At 35.7% G+C, this 15,273-nt stretch overlaps 1 protein-coding gene across 1 annotated transcript in view; it reads left to right on the top strand.

The window, feature by feature from the left end:
- The window catches only part of LOC145293926 (uncharacterized), a 35,988-nt gene extending 20,997 nt beyond the window's left edge, over nucleotides 1–14,991 (top strand). Inside the window, exons 2-4 of the mRNA XM_080140751.1 lie at nucleotides 6,218–6,452; nucleotides 10,828–10,899; nucleotides 14,472–14,991. Coding sequence (XP_079996877.1) covers nucleotides 6,218–6,452; nucleotides 10,828–10,899; nucleotides 14,472–14,503 — 339 coding nt within the window. The 3' untranslated portion in view covers nucleotides 14,504–14,991. The remainder of the gene's footprint in view (nucleotides 1–6,217; nucleotides 6,453–10,827; nucleotides 10,900–14,471) is intronic.
- The last annotated feature ends 282 nt before the right edge of the window (nucleotides 14,992–15,273 follow it).

Raw genomic sequence — 15,273 nt, 5'->3', positions numbered from 1 at the left:
ACCTATTGGAGGTTGCCATTACTTATTACCTATTGTAGGTTGCCATTACTTATTACCTATTGGAGGTTGCCATTACTTATTACCTATTGGAGGTTGCCATTACTTATTACCTATTGGAGGTTGCCATTACTTATTACCTATTGGAGGTTGCCATTACTTATTACCTATTGGAGGTTGCCATTACTTATTACCTATTGGAGGTTGCCATTACTTATTACCTATTGGAGGTTGCCATTACTTATTACCTATTGTAGGTTGCCATTACTTATTACCTATTGGAGGTTGCCATTACTTATTACCTATTGGAGGTTGCCATTACTTATTACCTATTGGAGGTTGCCATTACTTATTACCTATTGGAGGTTGCCATTACTTATTACCTATTGGAGGTTGCCATTACTTATTACCTATTGGAGGTTGCCATTACTTATTACCTATTGGAGGTTGCCATTACTTATTACCTATTGTAGGTTGCCATTACTTATTACCTATTGGAGGTTGCCATTACTTATTACCTATTGGAGGTTGCCATTACTTATTACCTATTGTAGGTTGCCATTACTTATTACCTATTGGAGGTTGCCATTACTTATTACCTATTGTAGGTTGCCATTACTTATTACCTATTGGAGGTTGCCATTACTTATTACCTATTGGAGGTTGCCATTACTTATTACCTATTGTAGGTTGCCATTACTTATTACCTATTGGAGGTTGCCATTACTTATTACCTATTGGAGGTTGCCATTACTTATTACCTATTGTAGGTTGCCATTACTTATTACCTATTGGAGGTTGCCATTACTTATTACCTATTGTAGGTTGCCATTACTTATTACCTATTGGAGGTTGCCATTACTTATTACCTATTGGAGGTTGCCATTACTTATTACCTATTGGAGGTTGCCATTACTTATTACCTATTGGAGGTTGCCATTACTTATTACCTATTGGAGGTTGCCATTACTTATTACCTATTGGAGGTTGCCATTACTTATTACCTATTGGAGGTTGCCATTACTTATTACCTATTGTAGGTTGCCATTACTTATTACCTATTGTAGGTTGCCATTACTTATTACCTATTGGAGGTTGCCATTACTTATTACCTATTGGAGGTTGCCATTACTTATTACCTATTGGAGGTTGCCATTACTTATTACCTATTGTAGGTTGCCATTACTTATTACCTATTGGAGGTTGCCATTACTTATTACCTATTGGAGGTTGCCATTACTTATTACCTATTGGAGGTTGCCATTACTTATTACCTATTGTAGGTTGCCATTACTTATTACCTATTGTAGGTTGCCATTACTTATTACCTATTGGAGGTTGCCATTACTTATTACCTATTGGAGGTTGCCATTACTTATTACCTATTGTAGGTTGCCATTACTTATTACCTATTGTAGGTTGCCATTACTTATTACCTATTGGAGGTTGCCATTACTTATTACCTATTGGAGGTTGCCATTACTTATTACCTATTGGAGGTTGCCATTACTTATTACCTATTGTAGGTTGCCATTACTTATTACCTATTGTAGGTTGCCATTACTTATTACCTATTGTAGGTTGCCATTACTTATTACCTATTGTAGGTTGCCATTACTTATTACCTATTGTAGGTTGCCATTACTTATTACCTATTGTAGGTTGCCATTACTTATTACCTATTGGAGGTTGCCATTACTTATTACCTATTGGAGGTTGCCATTACTTATTACCTATTGTAGGTTGCCATTACTTATTACCTATTGTAGGTTGCCATTACTTATTACCTATTGGAGGTTGCCATTACTTATTAACTATTGGAGGTTGCCATTACTTATTACCTATTGGAGGTTGCCATTACTTATTACCTATTGGAGGTTGCCATTACTTATTACCTATTGTAGGTTGCCATTACTTATTACCTATTGGAGGTTGCCATTGCTATAGGGGCAGTTCTCATACAGGGGTAGTCTTAGCCCTTGTTCCTCAATTAGTATTATTTGCCTAACACGAAGAAGAGTTGACAAATGCTGCAAGAAACCATCAGGCTGCTCAACAGTTCATCCACCATCTGCCTGCTGTGACTTCACGTACCCTAATCGGGGAAGGGAGGCAAAGTTGGAGACCCCCTGAGTAAGGTAAAGCTTACCCAGTGGGTCTCCAATTGGATAGTGGAAGGAAGGAGGTGCTGATGATGGAAGCACTTCTACCCCGTAACTTTATACAACGCCTGGTATTCTCAAATGGTCACCCATCTGATGTTGGTCAGGCTCAAGTAGTTTTATTACACAGTAATAATAGGTACCATTGATCGTCTTCTTGAATGTCATCCACGTCTCTCATGTGATCTCAAACGTTCTTTTCGTCTCTGACGTGATCTCCTTTTTAAAGTCTTTATTTTTCCATACCGGTGACGTCATTTCATATTCATTTGCATATGCGCGTCTGTGCTATGTTACATTCCTTCACGTGCCAAAAAAATTCTTCACAAGAATTTAGAACCTGTTCCAAGGCAAAAGAAAAAAAAGAAAAAAACTCAAGTTCTCTAAACATTAACAAGTTAATCCAAATAAAATGTCCTCTTCATTATACCATTTTTCCCTTCAGAAATTCCTTTTCTTTTACTTTCACTCCTGATCTGAAATAGAACACATACATCAAATCTGTTGCCAAGATTGCTGGAAAAAAGGTTGAATCATTGTACCGCTCCAGTAAGTATCTCACTGTCGCTGCAATTCTTTATTTGTATAAGAGCCAAGTAGATCCTAAAATGGAGTACTGTTGCCACATCTGGGTAGGAGCTGATCGGCATACCTTATCTAGCTTTGATAGAATTCAATACTGGCTTCGAAACCTAGTAGGTGATGCCCTTTTCTCTTCCCTGCAACCTCTTTCCCGCAGAAGAGACGTTGCGAGCCTGTCTCTGCTCTATTGTTATATTCATGGCAAGTGCTCGTCTGATCTCTAATCTATGGTCCCTCCCTTGTCAAACTTTCACAAAAAGCACTCGACTAGTTTACAACTACTATCAACAATTTCCCCCACTCTCTATCTGTGCTTAATTATAAACACAGATTCCATGAACAAAGCTTCTTTCCTAGAATTTCCCGCCAGTGAACACAGTTCCACTGGTCTGCTTCCCAACCGATTGCAATATGGTAACCTTCAAGTCCAATGTAAACAAATTCTTGATGAGCTGTCTCATTAAATAATCCAAATTCTACCCAATCTACACCATTAATGATTACTAAACTGCCACCTTCCATTCATTAACCCTTATCTTCGAACCTTGATAAGTGGTGACTCCCTTTTAAAAAGCAAAAGAAATAGCCAATTCATAGTTTAATGTTTAATTTTTTTTTTATTTTAATCTAAAACAATGTTATTAACTATTTTTTTTTTAAATGTAATAATTTCAGTAGTTAAATATTATTATTAAAATAAAATGTATTTCAGTAGTTAAATATTATTATTAAAATAAAATGTATTTCAGTAGTTAAATATTATTATTAAAATAAAATGTATTTCAGTAGTTAAATATTATTATTAAAATAAAATGTATTTCAGTAGTTAAATATTATTATTCAAATAAAATGTATTTCAGTAGTTAAATATTATTATTAAAATAAAATGTATTTCAGTAGTTAAATATTATTATTCAAATAAAATGTATCAATTGAAAGGAATTGCCGTGGGATGACTACTACTACTACTATTACCACTTTTATTGTTATTGTTGTTCATGTGCCTGTTCATTGAGCATGCATATATAGTTCATTAATTCGCTCTTTCCATTGTTTTGTTGTCGACTAGAAATGTTGTCATATAAACGGATTAATTTCGCTGAAGCAGTTTTAATTCTCTGAATTTTGAATTGTATGAAAAGGGGATTAATTCAAAAACTTTAATCGTGCTTACACAAATGTTCCATTGTTGCGAGAAACGCTTATTAATCTAATTTAATGACGTTTTAATTTCTATACTGTTCTTTCGAGTAAACTAGTTCAGTCAATTATATATCAGAGGTTGTTGTAGTTTGCTTGAAGCATTGTGTGTAATTTATAAGGAAGATAATTTATAGAGTGATAATTTATAGAGAGGCAATTTTAATACAGAGATGTGTCCGATATAAGCGTGATTGAAAGCAAAGCAAAAGTGGAATGAGATTTTTTTTATAATATTGCCCGTAAGAGTTTGTACACAGGCGATCATCACAGAATTTTCTTTGATACCAAATCTGAGGTGTTCTCTACAGTCTGAGTGACAACAAGTCTCTACAGATATCCAGTACTCACCATCTCTTTCGATAACATTTACAAATGAATTTGCATTATTGCAATAGCCATTTACCAAATGCAAATTGGAAGACCAAGCCGCAATCTGGAATGAACTATTGGAGACATGTACACGCAGACATTAACAAGCTACTCTTTGAACTGGTAGGGCCAGAAAGGCTCAACTCTGCCACAGAGGAGTACCTTCTATGCCAGATACAACTGGTGGCAGTTAAAGGATTACACAAAGAAGTCCACCGGCAGAACTTCCACACCATGAAGCAGAACGAGAGTGAGTCACATTTCTTATTGAGACTACGTGGCCAAGTCAAATTTTGTGAATTAAGAATTCAATGTCCAAATGAACAAACTTGTCACCACCAAATGATGACATGGTTGCCATGGAGAATAGCTGAACTTAGAAACATGGAACACCAAAGGAGGGTACTGACAGAGGTAGCTTCACTTGCTATATTGAAGCAGTTGGTCTACCTGGAGGCAACAGACAAATCAATATCCTACTAAGGATGCTACACACCCTCTTGCACTATCCAATGTACAAAAGTCAAACCAAGAACAGTATAAGCAGTAGACTCAAAATTTCCATCCCAACAAGTAATGGTTGTCTTTATCTATATACAGGGTAGGAACTTTATGGTGTATGTTAGTCGATATACTGGATGGGTGGAAGGACTAAAATTGTATATGACACCTTGAAAAATTGGTTCGGTACTTACGGTGTACCTGAAGAAGTCTCCTCATTTGAATCCAAAGAGTAACACCCCTTTTTGATGAACTGGGGCACATGGAAACATACTTCAATAGCCTATTATGCTCAAAGCAACAGTCATGCAGAGTTAGCAGTTAAGACTTCAAAACGTATACTAGCCGATAACATGGACAGCTATGAACGCCTGTGCTATGATCAGGCCCATCGCAATACCAATACCTTGACATGTCCCCAGCCATAATGCTATATTTGTGAGCACATTTAAAATAAAGTATAAAAACAGTACAGAATTTATCTCCCATAACAAAAAAGCAATCTTGACTAATTGTCACTAAAATGCTACAATGACCCGAAAACAAGGGGAGCATTTTATGTTAATTTTTTATGTGGAAGTAAACTCGTCTTCTAAATTAAAAAATAATTGAAGTTTGTTTTACAATCCACAGAGGTACAAAAAAGTGGTCAAGTAAACAAATATATGACAAATGTTAGTAAAGGCAAGATAAGTTACTCTTCTACCTATCTGGAAAGTTTTTAGTGTTTTTACCCACTTTAAATCATTTAATTGATTCAAAAAATATAAAGTCATTATTAAACCTTTACATATTTAGGTGTCAGGTTCGTGGCCATTTTTTTTTTTTTTTTTGTTCACACCTATCACTCGACACTATATGTTTTTCAAACCGATTAAGAGTTTTAAAGTGGGTAAAACCATTAAAAACTTTCCAGATAGGTAGAAGAGTAACTTTTCCTGCCTTTGCCAACGTTTATTTGCCATATACTTGAATTTTTACCACTTTTTCGTACCTGTGGATTGTAAAACAAATCAAATAATTGTTTTCTTCTTTTATTTTTGTTTATTCACTACGTTGTCTAAGGTGATTACACATAGTCGCCTAAAAAGATACAATTTCGTTAAGGGTGGGTGGGTAACTGAGGTTTTTAATCTACAATAATACGAACAAATTAGCATTTCATCACATGGGGTGTTAAGTGATCGTTTCATAACGTCTTGCTTTGTGTCATTCGTGAAAAAACTGATGCCAGTTATTTTTCAACAAAACATATCTTGATTTCGTTTTGTTCTGTATTTATAAGTAAATATTAATTATGTTATATGTTGTTCTATTTCCCCTTGATGTCTTACTTTTACGCTTTTATGTTGCTTTATTTCTTTTGGTGTCTTACTTAAAGCCTTTACTTTTTATGTTTTCAGCTCCCATTAAAATACCCAAGTTTGGGCACAAGTCGTTCATCTAACTACCCGGGTCCATATTATTTGTTTGAAAACCAAAGGGGAGACAACCGCCGCAATCCAAGTGCAAATCCCAGCACAAAGAGAATGGTCGGCTGCCAAAAGCTGTGTCGGCTGCTATGGTTATTGTCATGCATTTTAGTCTTGGTGGGAATTCTCGGAATCATTTTTGTCACCATTTTCATTATTATCACAGGTAAACTATCCAGAACTCTTCATAAACTTGTACCAATTCTTCCATCAATAAAATGATTAGATTTTTAAGTTTATAAAGCAATATTTTTCTTCTCAGCATAATTTACAGTTTCTGCTATTTATTTTATAAGAACGCACTACTTTTTAACATTTTCTAATAATTATTATGATTTATGTTTCTTTTTTTCGTGTCGTTTATATCTAAATATTGTGGTACTATTTTAATATTTATTCTCATTTTCTATCATATAATCATTATATTTACTCTTAAATGGATATTCTGTGGCCCTTATATATACATTTTGGGAAAACATGAAGATCTATGAGAAGAATGTATCAGAAATAGCTGGAAGCCCACTGTATTTCCTATCAAAGTCGGATGCTGAGGTTTTATTGTGAACTCAACCTACACGTTCTTGAATAATCTTGTTCTTTCTTCATCAGACAAGAAAAAATACATAAAGAAAATACAAAACATGGCTCTATCTGCATCATCATGGATATGGCAATTCCACAGATTGACGATAATCCAACAAAGTTTGGTGGCATTGTAAGATTCTGCTAGGACGCTCTGGGCTAGTAGTAATAATGCTCTGATCCCGAAATCATGCTTGGACCCAGAGTTATCATCTGATGAAGGTCTTGTTGGAAGCAATGCTGCTGTACAAGCAGCAGTTATTCTATAAAATTTATATGTGTGTGTGTGTGTGTGTGTGTGTGTGTGTGTGTGTGTGTGTGTGTGTGTGTGTGTGTGTGTGTTATTTCAACCTCAGGAGTATTTGTTTAAATCATTACAAGATTGTTTCTATAGAGGGGATAAACAAATTATCCAGCCTATGTCGTCAGACAATTTAAGCCAAAAAAAGAAAAAAAAATCCCTGTTTTTCACAAAATATACCTCTTAATATGTGTGTGTGTGTGTATATATATATATATATATATATATATATATATATATATATATATATATATATATATATATATATATATATACAGGGTGGACCAAAATAAGGGTCCTATCTTTAAATTTGAATAACTTCCACAAAATAAAAGTTAAACTCACCAAACTTTATGTGTGTGTAGACTGACCCTTCCGAGATTTTTTTGAAATAAACAAAACAAATTTTGGCCGAAAAACACTTCTTAAAACTTACATGAATTTATGAATTTTTAAAAATAGGACCCTTATTTTGGCCCACCCTATATATATATATATACTAGCAGGGAGACAGGACGTTTCCCTGGATTGAATGAGGATCAATGAATGTTCCAAACTTACAATACTTTTATTATTATTGAAATCAGTTAAATTACCCATTCATCAATCAAATTGATGGATTGCCTACTCTAGTCGGAATCCACCATGGTGCACCTAAAAGGAAGCTTCATAAGACTCCCTATATTGACTTAGTCCACAATACATTGTAATCTACATTGCACTGTGGAGAACCTACTGTTACTTTTTATAAAATTATTTTTATATAATGACTTGAATTAAAGTTTCAAATGCAAAAGTCAAGTATCTTGGTCCAATTGTGCTCTAAGCAGAAGCATTTATCTTGTCTTATCAAAGAACTTGCTGTTGATTTTATGCTGGGCCCTTCTGCTTGTGTGGCAATGAAGATTCTCAAATGCACTTGCAATATTAGGCTGTATAAAAGTGTTAATTTTGGTCAATATCTGATTATTCCTTCTTTAATCAGATTTTTTGATTATCAATTTTCCATACTTATCAAAAGAGAACCTTTATAAAATGACTGTAATTAAAGTTTAAAATGCAAAAGTCAAGTATCATGGTTCATTTGTGTTCTGAATAGAAATATTCATTTGAACGCGTCCCTGTCTTATCAAAGAACCTTTCGACTTGTGCGATGGTAAAACTTCTAAAATGGATTTGTAGTGTTAGGCTAAATCAGAGTGTAAACTTAGGTCAAAATCGCCTGTTCCTTTTTGCATCGGATTTTTTCGATTATCGATTTTTGATACTTAATAGGGTAATTCTGATACAAAACAAATCTAAGAATACTTCTCATCCTTTGAAATGTTTTCATCCTAGAAATGCATACATTTATTTATATATACGTAATTATCCATCCATCCAGTGCGACTGCAGCTGAGATTGAACTCACTACACGAGTTTGTAGTGTAATTCAAGTCTTGTCGATAGCTGAATACTTGATGCTTTGCCAGGGCTATCAAGAGTATTTTTATCGTGACATTACATCTATCCTCGAAAGAAGGATAGACCATGCCAGTTTCTCAACCTGGTATTTTACCTCGCGGTACATACAGCACCTCGCCTTCCCAAATGGTAACCCATCTGGTACTGGCCAGGCTCAACGTTGCTTAACTTTGGTGACTTGGCGAGAACCAGTGTGTCAACGTGATCGTTCTGTATATACATTATTATAGAGTGGAGAATTAGTTGTTTAACTCTTACGATGTCATCCTATCTAAAGTCTTGAAAAGTAAACTACCGTAATATCTGTTTGCTTGTTTGTTTTGTTTTACGGCATATCAACCCTTTTCAGGTTGTTTAAAAAAAGTTTTATGTTCCGATTTGTTTACATCTTAAAGTATTAATTTATGGTGCTTGGTTTGGTTGTTTTTTTAGAGAAAAAAGTGTTTTTGTATCTTGTAGCACATAGTTTTTCACACATACGCACTTGTGGTTTACTGTCATTATTCAATTATATAAAGTCTTTGTACATATGTTCTTCAGCCATTTAATGCTGGCAGACGGCTTGGAAAAAGGTTGATTTTAGGAAAAATCGCTGAAAAAAAAGAGCAAAGGAAGACAATGAACAAAGTTCACTAACATATAGAGACATGCTGTCAAAACTACTATTCAGCCTTATTTCACATAGAGTGCACACATGGATACAATGCACAACACTTTCAGTTTGAGACATATACGGTTATCGCCCCTTATTTCCAGAAGTTGCATTTTTCAGGCTCACAGGTAGCGATATCGATTTCCTTCCCTCCTCTCTCTCTCTCTCTCTCTCTCTCTCTTGCACCTGGGATGCCATCCTGAACGGACATGTTATGAAGACACTCTTCATGATTTTTTTATGCATGTCTTGTATGTGTTGGCTGTAAGAAATTCACATGGTTTTAAGTTACTTTTATTTGTTGTTCATCTGTAAATATTACTTTTTCAACATGATAAACAACATTCAACCATTCCACCATAAACAATCTCAACAGGGTCGCTGGAAAAACTATTATAGATCTCACCAGAAAGACTGAATGCAGAAGGAACTGGAGAGCCTTGATCATCGATCTCTGCAATAACAGACCTGATACCTGATGAAGAAGAAGAACAAGAAGAAATATGTGTATCTGATCTTCATTCCTGCTCATTACTTTTTCCATGTGGCTGTTGTTTTGCATCATCGATCTCCAGTGGTTTGCTCTCTGTTACTCGAGACGAATAATTTCTATGCATATAAACACAAGAGGCTTGTTGTCGATTCAAAAGCTTATCGAGATAGAATCCGTTCATAGAAGGGGAGAGACCGTTAATTATGAAAAAAAAGAAAAGAAAAAAGATAGTCTAAGACGATCCTTATAATAATATATAAACTACCATTAATTCTTTCTTATCTAACTCGAATTTGTCGATGAATGAGCTCGACCAAGATTCGCCCAGATTTTTACATTATTACCGCACATCTACTCTTTGGCTCCCCTTGACACAAACTGTCCGACAACACTGTTTCAAACTCGAGTCGGTTGAACACGTGATCTAACTTCTGATGTCATCAATAGGGCTATGACAACAGCATATTCTTTTCTTTGTTTTGACTCTCGAGTATATATCCGACACAGTTAGACACAATTAATCAACCGAAAACCACACCACTCTACATAAAAACATATAAGACATCGATGGATATATATACATGAGAATCAAAACAAGGAAAAGGATATGCTGTTGTCATAGCCGTAGTCATCAACACCTGCATATGAGTATATTTGGCTCGTTGCAATTCTGTACTGAAAATGCACCTAAATGACACACTTTCAAAATTTATACCAGTTCACTTAATCTCTATCTATCAGCATACAGCTACAATACATAACATTTAAACCTCAATTAAGGAAGATTCCTCCAATTTCAATTTCTTTATTTAGCTTAAGATTTTAATTTTAAACATTTTCTACAATCAAAACCATGTAATGGATTTTCATCAAAATTAAAATAAGGATTCTAGGCATAAGGTTTGGTAGTATTACATTTAGATTTTACTTTTTGAGCATGAAAATGGTGCAAAACTGTAAGAGGTGTTTGAATGTTATCCATGTGGGAGAGCGAGTATTTGTTTCGTCTTATATAAATGCACAAATATTGTTCTTACTTTTGCTTTCAGACCGCGACAGAGAAATGAGCAAAAACATGAACGATATAGTGTACTCGACAGTCGCAAACATCGCCTCAACGGGTAAGTGAATCCTCATTGCTATACAAAAATGAATCATTTGAAGTCACAAAATATCTTCAATATAATAATCTATATATTAATACTGTAGTACCTTTAATGTACGCACGTGTGTCACAGTTTCCAGATTATAAATTATTTGATCAGGAGATCCTATTTTATTACAACGGAGAATAGAAGGTGATAACATACTACAAACATTAAATTATTACTATTGTTGTTGTTGTTGGCTCCGTCAATCTTGAGAAATCATGGAATTCTGCATCCTGATTCAGTCGGGGGGTTGCAGCGTGTGGCGGAGCAGGCAGATGTAGCCTTTCTATCTCTCTGCCTGAGCCAGGGTCAAAGCTGGATCTGTCCTCTCCTTTCTATGGGCACGTTTCTCCCGCTAACGTGTAGTACTTCTCCTCTCGGATGTCTCAGCCACATGTCGGATGGTCCGCCAGCCTTCACGGTGTGAGGCAGCCATCTCAAGCTTCAAGGGGTTGAAACTGCTGGCCCTCAGGTCATGCTTGCAGACATTCTTGTAGTGGAGGGCCGGTTAGCCGGTCAGCCTTATGCCAGAGGCAAGCTCCCCAAACAAAAGATTTTTAGGGACTCGTCCATCATCTATCCGGCTTACATGGCCCAGCCAGTGCAGACATCTGGTCATCAGGATTATATACATGCTGGGCATCAGTGCCTTGGCTAGGACATTGATGTTGGTGACGTGATCCTGCCAGGTCAGGCCAAGTAGTCTGCAGATGCAGCAAAGGTGGAAAGCATTTAGCCTACATTCCTGGTAGGAGTAGAAGGTCCATGCTTCACTATCATATAGGAGAGTGCTCAGCACAACTGTCTGATAGACTCTCATCATGGTATTGACAGTCAGCATATCGTTGTCTCACACTCGCTTGGTGAAGTGGACCATTGATGTTGCTGCCTTGCCAATCCTTGTATCCAATTCGGAGTCGAGGGAAATGTTACTAGAGATGGTCCAACCAAGAACTTGTCCACCACCGTGAAGGCATGCTCATCAATTGACATGCTTGGCGCATTGTGTGCATCTTGGCACATGACCTCAGTTTTCTTTTGGCTGGTGGTTAGGCCAAACTCTTTCCATATCGCTGCAAAGTGATCAATGAGTCGCTGCAGCGCTTCCTCTGAATGTGCAGCAAGGGCAGCACATCAGCAAAGAGTAGTTTTCTGATAAGAACCTTCAGCACCTTTCTCTTTGAACGAAAGCGTGCAAGGTTGAAAAGTTTCCCACTGCTGCTTGTGTCAGTATATGCACCATCATCAGAATCTTTAATGGCATATGAAAGAAGCAGGGAAAAGAAGATTCCAAAGAGTGTAGAAGCAAGGACGCATTCCTGTTTCACTCCATTTTTGATTGGGAAGGGTTCAGAGCTTGATCCGTCAAACTGCACGGTTCCATTCATCCCTTGTGGAAAAAAGCAATTAGGCTCAAGAGTTTGGGAGGGCATCCAATCCTCTGGAGAGAGGAAAAGAGTCCGTCTCTTTTAACCAAGTCAAAGGCCTTGGTTAGGTCTACAAAAGCCAGATATAGGGGTTGTCTCTGCTAACAGCATTTCTCCTGCAGTTGCCTTATGGAGCACATCATATCGATGGTTGATCTAGCGTTCCTGAGGTTACACTGTGCCTTTGGGTAGACATGATCTGCAAGGGCCTGGAGTTTGTGAGGGAGAACGCAGGTGAAGGCTTTACCGACAATCCTTAAGAGCAAGATACCACCGTAGTTGTTGCAGTCATACCTTTCTCCCTTGTTTTTGTAGATTATGATGATCTTTGCATCGCGCATGTCATGAGGTACAGTTCCTTCCTCCCAGCAGTATAGCAGGTGCTCTAAGAGAGAGCTATGGCTCTCCTAAGCTCGTCAATGGTGGGTGGAACATCAAGCTCGTCCATTTTGGGGAGTGCTCAGGTACTCTAAAGTGCTGGCTCGGTGACCGTGGTTTCGTTTGGGTAGAGTTCCTGGTATCCTGATATCCAAACAGTCATGCGAGATGGACAAGTGATAAAAGTTTAGGCTTCTTACTATGGGGTCCCAATTTCGAATCTCGCTTGATTCAGCCACTCTGATGAGTATTAGACGACGAAACACGTGTTAGTGGATAATTATATTTTAAAAACAATATATATGCCGCTCTCCATCTGGGGGTACCAAATTGGTTAAAGGGAAAATTATTCCCAACTCACATTTAGGTAAAAATGCACTTTCGTAAATAATTGCATTCATTCAAAAACGTATCGCAAAAACAAAAACAAATAAAATCTATGTAAATTACGATATATCCAAACAGTCAGCAAGGTGGACAAATGATAAAAGTTTAGGCTTCTTACTATGAGTCCTGATTTTGAATCTCGCTAAATTCAGCCACTCTGATGAGTCGTACACGTCGAAACACATTTCAGTCGATAATTATATTGTATATAATTGTATATATATATATAAATTATTTTTTTAATTATTGGATCTTCTTAGCTTTAAAAAGTGCTGAAATTTTTATCGACTTACATTTATTTTGTTTAGTTTTCATAACATGAAATATGGGGTGGGGGGGCGTAGAACACCTAAAAATAAAAATTTCCTCTAATATATTTAACGGAACCTACTTTTATTACGTAAGTTTATTTAATAATGAATAAATATCGAAAATTTCAGGAAAATATGATAATTATTTGATTTTTACTAGATTTTTAAAACTTGGGTATGTTTACGGCTTCAAAAACGTCACTACATAGGAACTTTGTTTTAAAGCGTCGATAATATAAACACGATTTTTGTCTTGCATTTTCATTATTTTTGTATGCTGTAAAAAATTTTTTTTTAAATATTAGCAGTTTATCTGAAGCTTCTTCTTGTAAATGGTAAAAAAGTTAGGATGATAATATTAAATTAAATTACAGTTACATCCTGTTACATTATGGGGGGGGGCAAAACTGTGGTGCGCGTTGGAGGTATCTAAAGTACAAAATGAAATTTTTACTTTATTAAATAATTTGAAATAAGAAAAAAATGATTTTTGTTTGAATTTAATAATTTTTATTGTACAATAAGTTATATCAGTTTAAAATTTTGGAATATGTTAAACATTAAAAAGAATAAAAAAAAAAAAAGAAAAAAAATTGTAAATGGCCGTTTTGGTAGAAAAAAGTAAGTCCACTGATATCAGCCCACTGCTACGAATAACTTTTTAAATTGAGTAATCAAGTATAAAATGAAATGTTTACTTGATTAAATAATTCGAAATAATAAAGATTAATTTTGTTTTCATTTAATTATTTTTATTGGGCAATAATTTATATCAGTTTGAAATATGTTAAACATTCAAAAAAAAAAAAGGAAAGAAACATTGTTAATGACAGTTTTGATAGAAAAAAAATAATCCACTGATATCGGTCCACTGCTACGAATTTGGAATGGGGGCATGTGAGCGAGAAAATACGAAAGTAGTTCAGGGAAGCATCTCCTACAGAAGAACCTATAATTGTTTGTTGGATTCTTTTTACTGTATTTGTATCACGTAATACATTTGTATCACGTAAAACATTGTTGATTGTGTCTTTTACAGCACCACCTGCAGTCAATGTGACATCGATTTAACCGTCTGTCAACAAGATGATCCCTGCCTTGACCCGACTGGAACTCGTTTCATTACCACTTCCCAGCCGACAGACGTTCGCTTGGCCAGACACATCCTCTTTTGAACTTTGTGAAAGAAATATATTTAAAAATAAAAGAAAAAAAAAAAAAAAAAGACTATATCCAATTGGGTGTTTCCCAGGGATAGGGGATACGTCCACCATGACTAAACAGCAAAAATTACTAAAAACCTGAAAGATATAAAAGACCTTTGGTTATTAAGAACACATTTCAAAATAAAAACGTCAATGGCCGTTTGTGTGAGTGTGTGGTTGGGAGAGGGTGTGAAAAGCGTACAAAAGAGAGTAAATGCGTGTTCCTATCAATTTGAACTCTGCAATCGCCTGTTCGATTATCTCTGATCATTTTTTTTTTGTATAATGTTTGATTTTAAGCCTACAGATGTATTGCATGATTTTATCATAAGTTAAATAAATACGCAAAAGATATTTTTGTTTTGTTTTGTTTTTTGTTTTTGTTTTTTTCGTATTATTTGGATTCTTCAGACTACTGTTCTCATCTTGTGTTATTTTAGTTGATGTAACCCCCAACCTTCTTGTTGAACTTGTTTCTGTCAAACTCGGGAATTTAGACTGGATTTCAAACGGAACCCTTTATTTATTTCACAGGGGTAGCATGCTCTCGTTCCGTCAGCCATGACTGGACAGAAGTCCTAAGTAATTCACAGTTGTATTTTTCAGTCGTCTGAGAATTGAACCTTCAACCTTCAG

Source organism: Euprymna scolopes, chromosome 15 (genome assembly GCF_053919585.1).
Source record: "Euprymna scolopes isolate OS-2025 chromosome 15, ASM5391958v1, whole genome shotgun sequence".
NCBI lineage: Eukaryota > Metazoa > Mollusca > Cephalopoda > Sepiida > Sepiolidae > Euprymna > Euprymna scolopes.
Note: the sequence above shows the minus strand (reverse complement) of the source record. Positions and strands in the feature narration are given on the sequence as shown.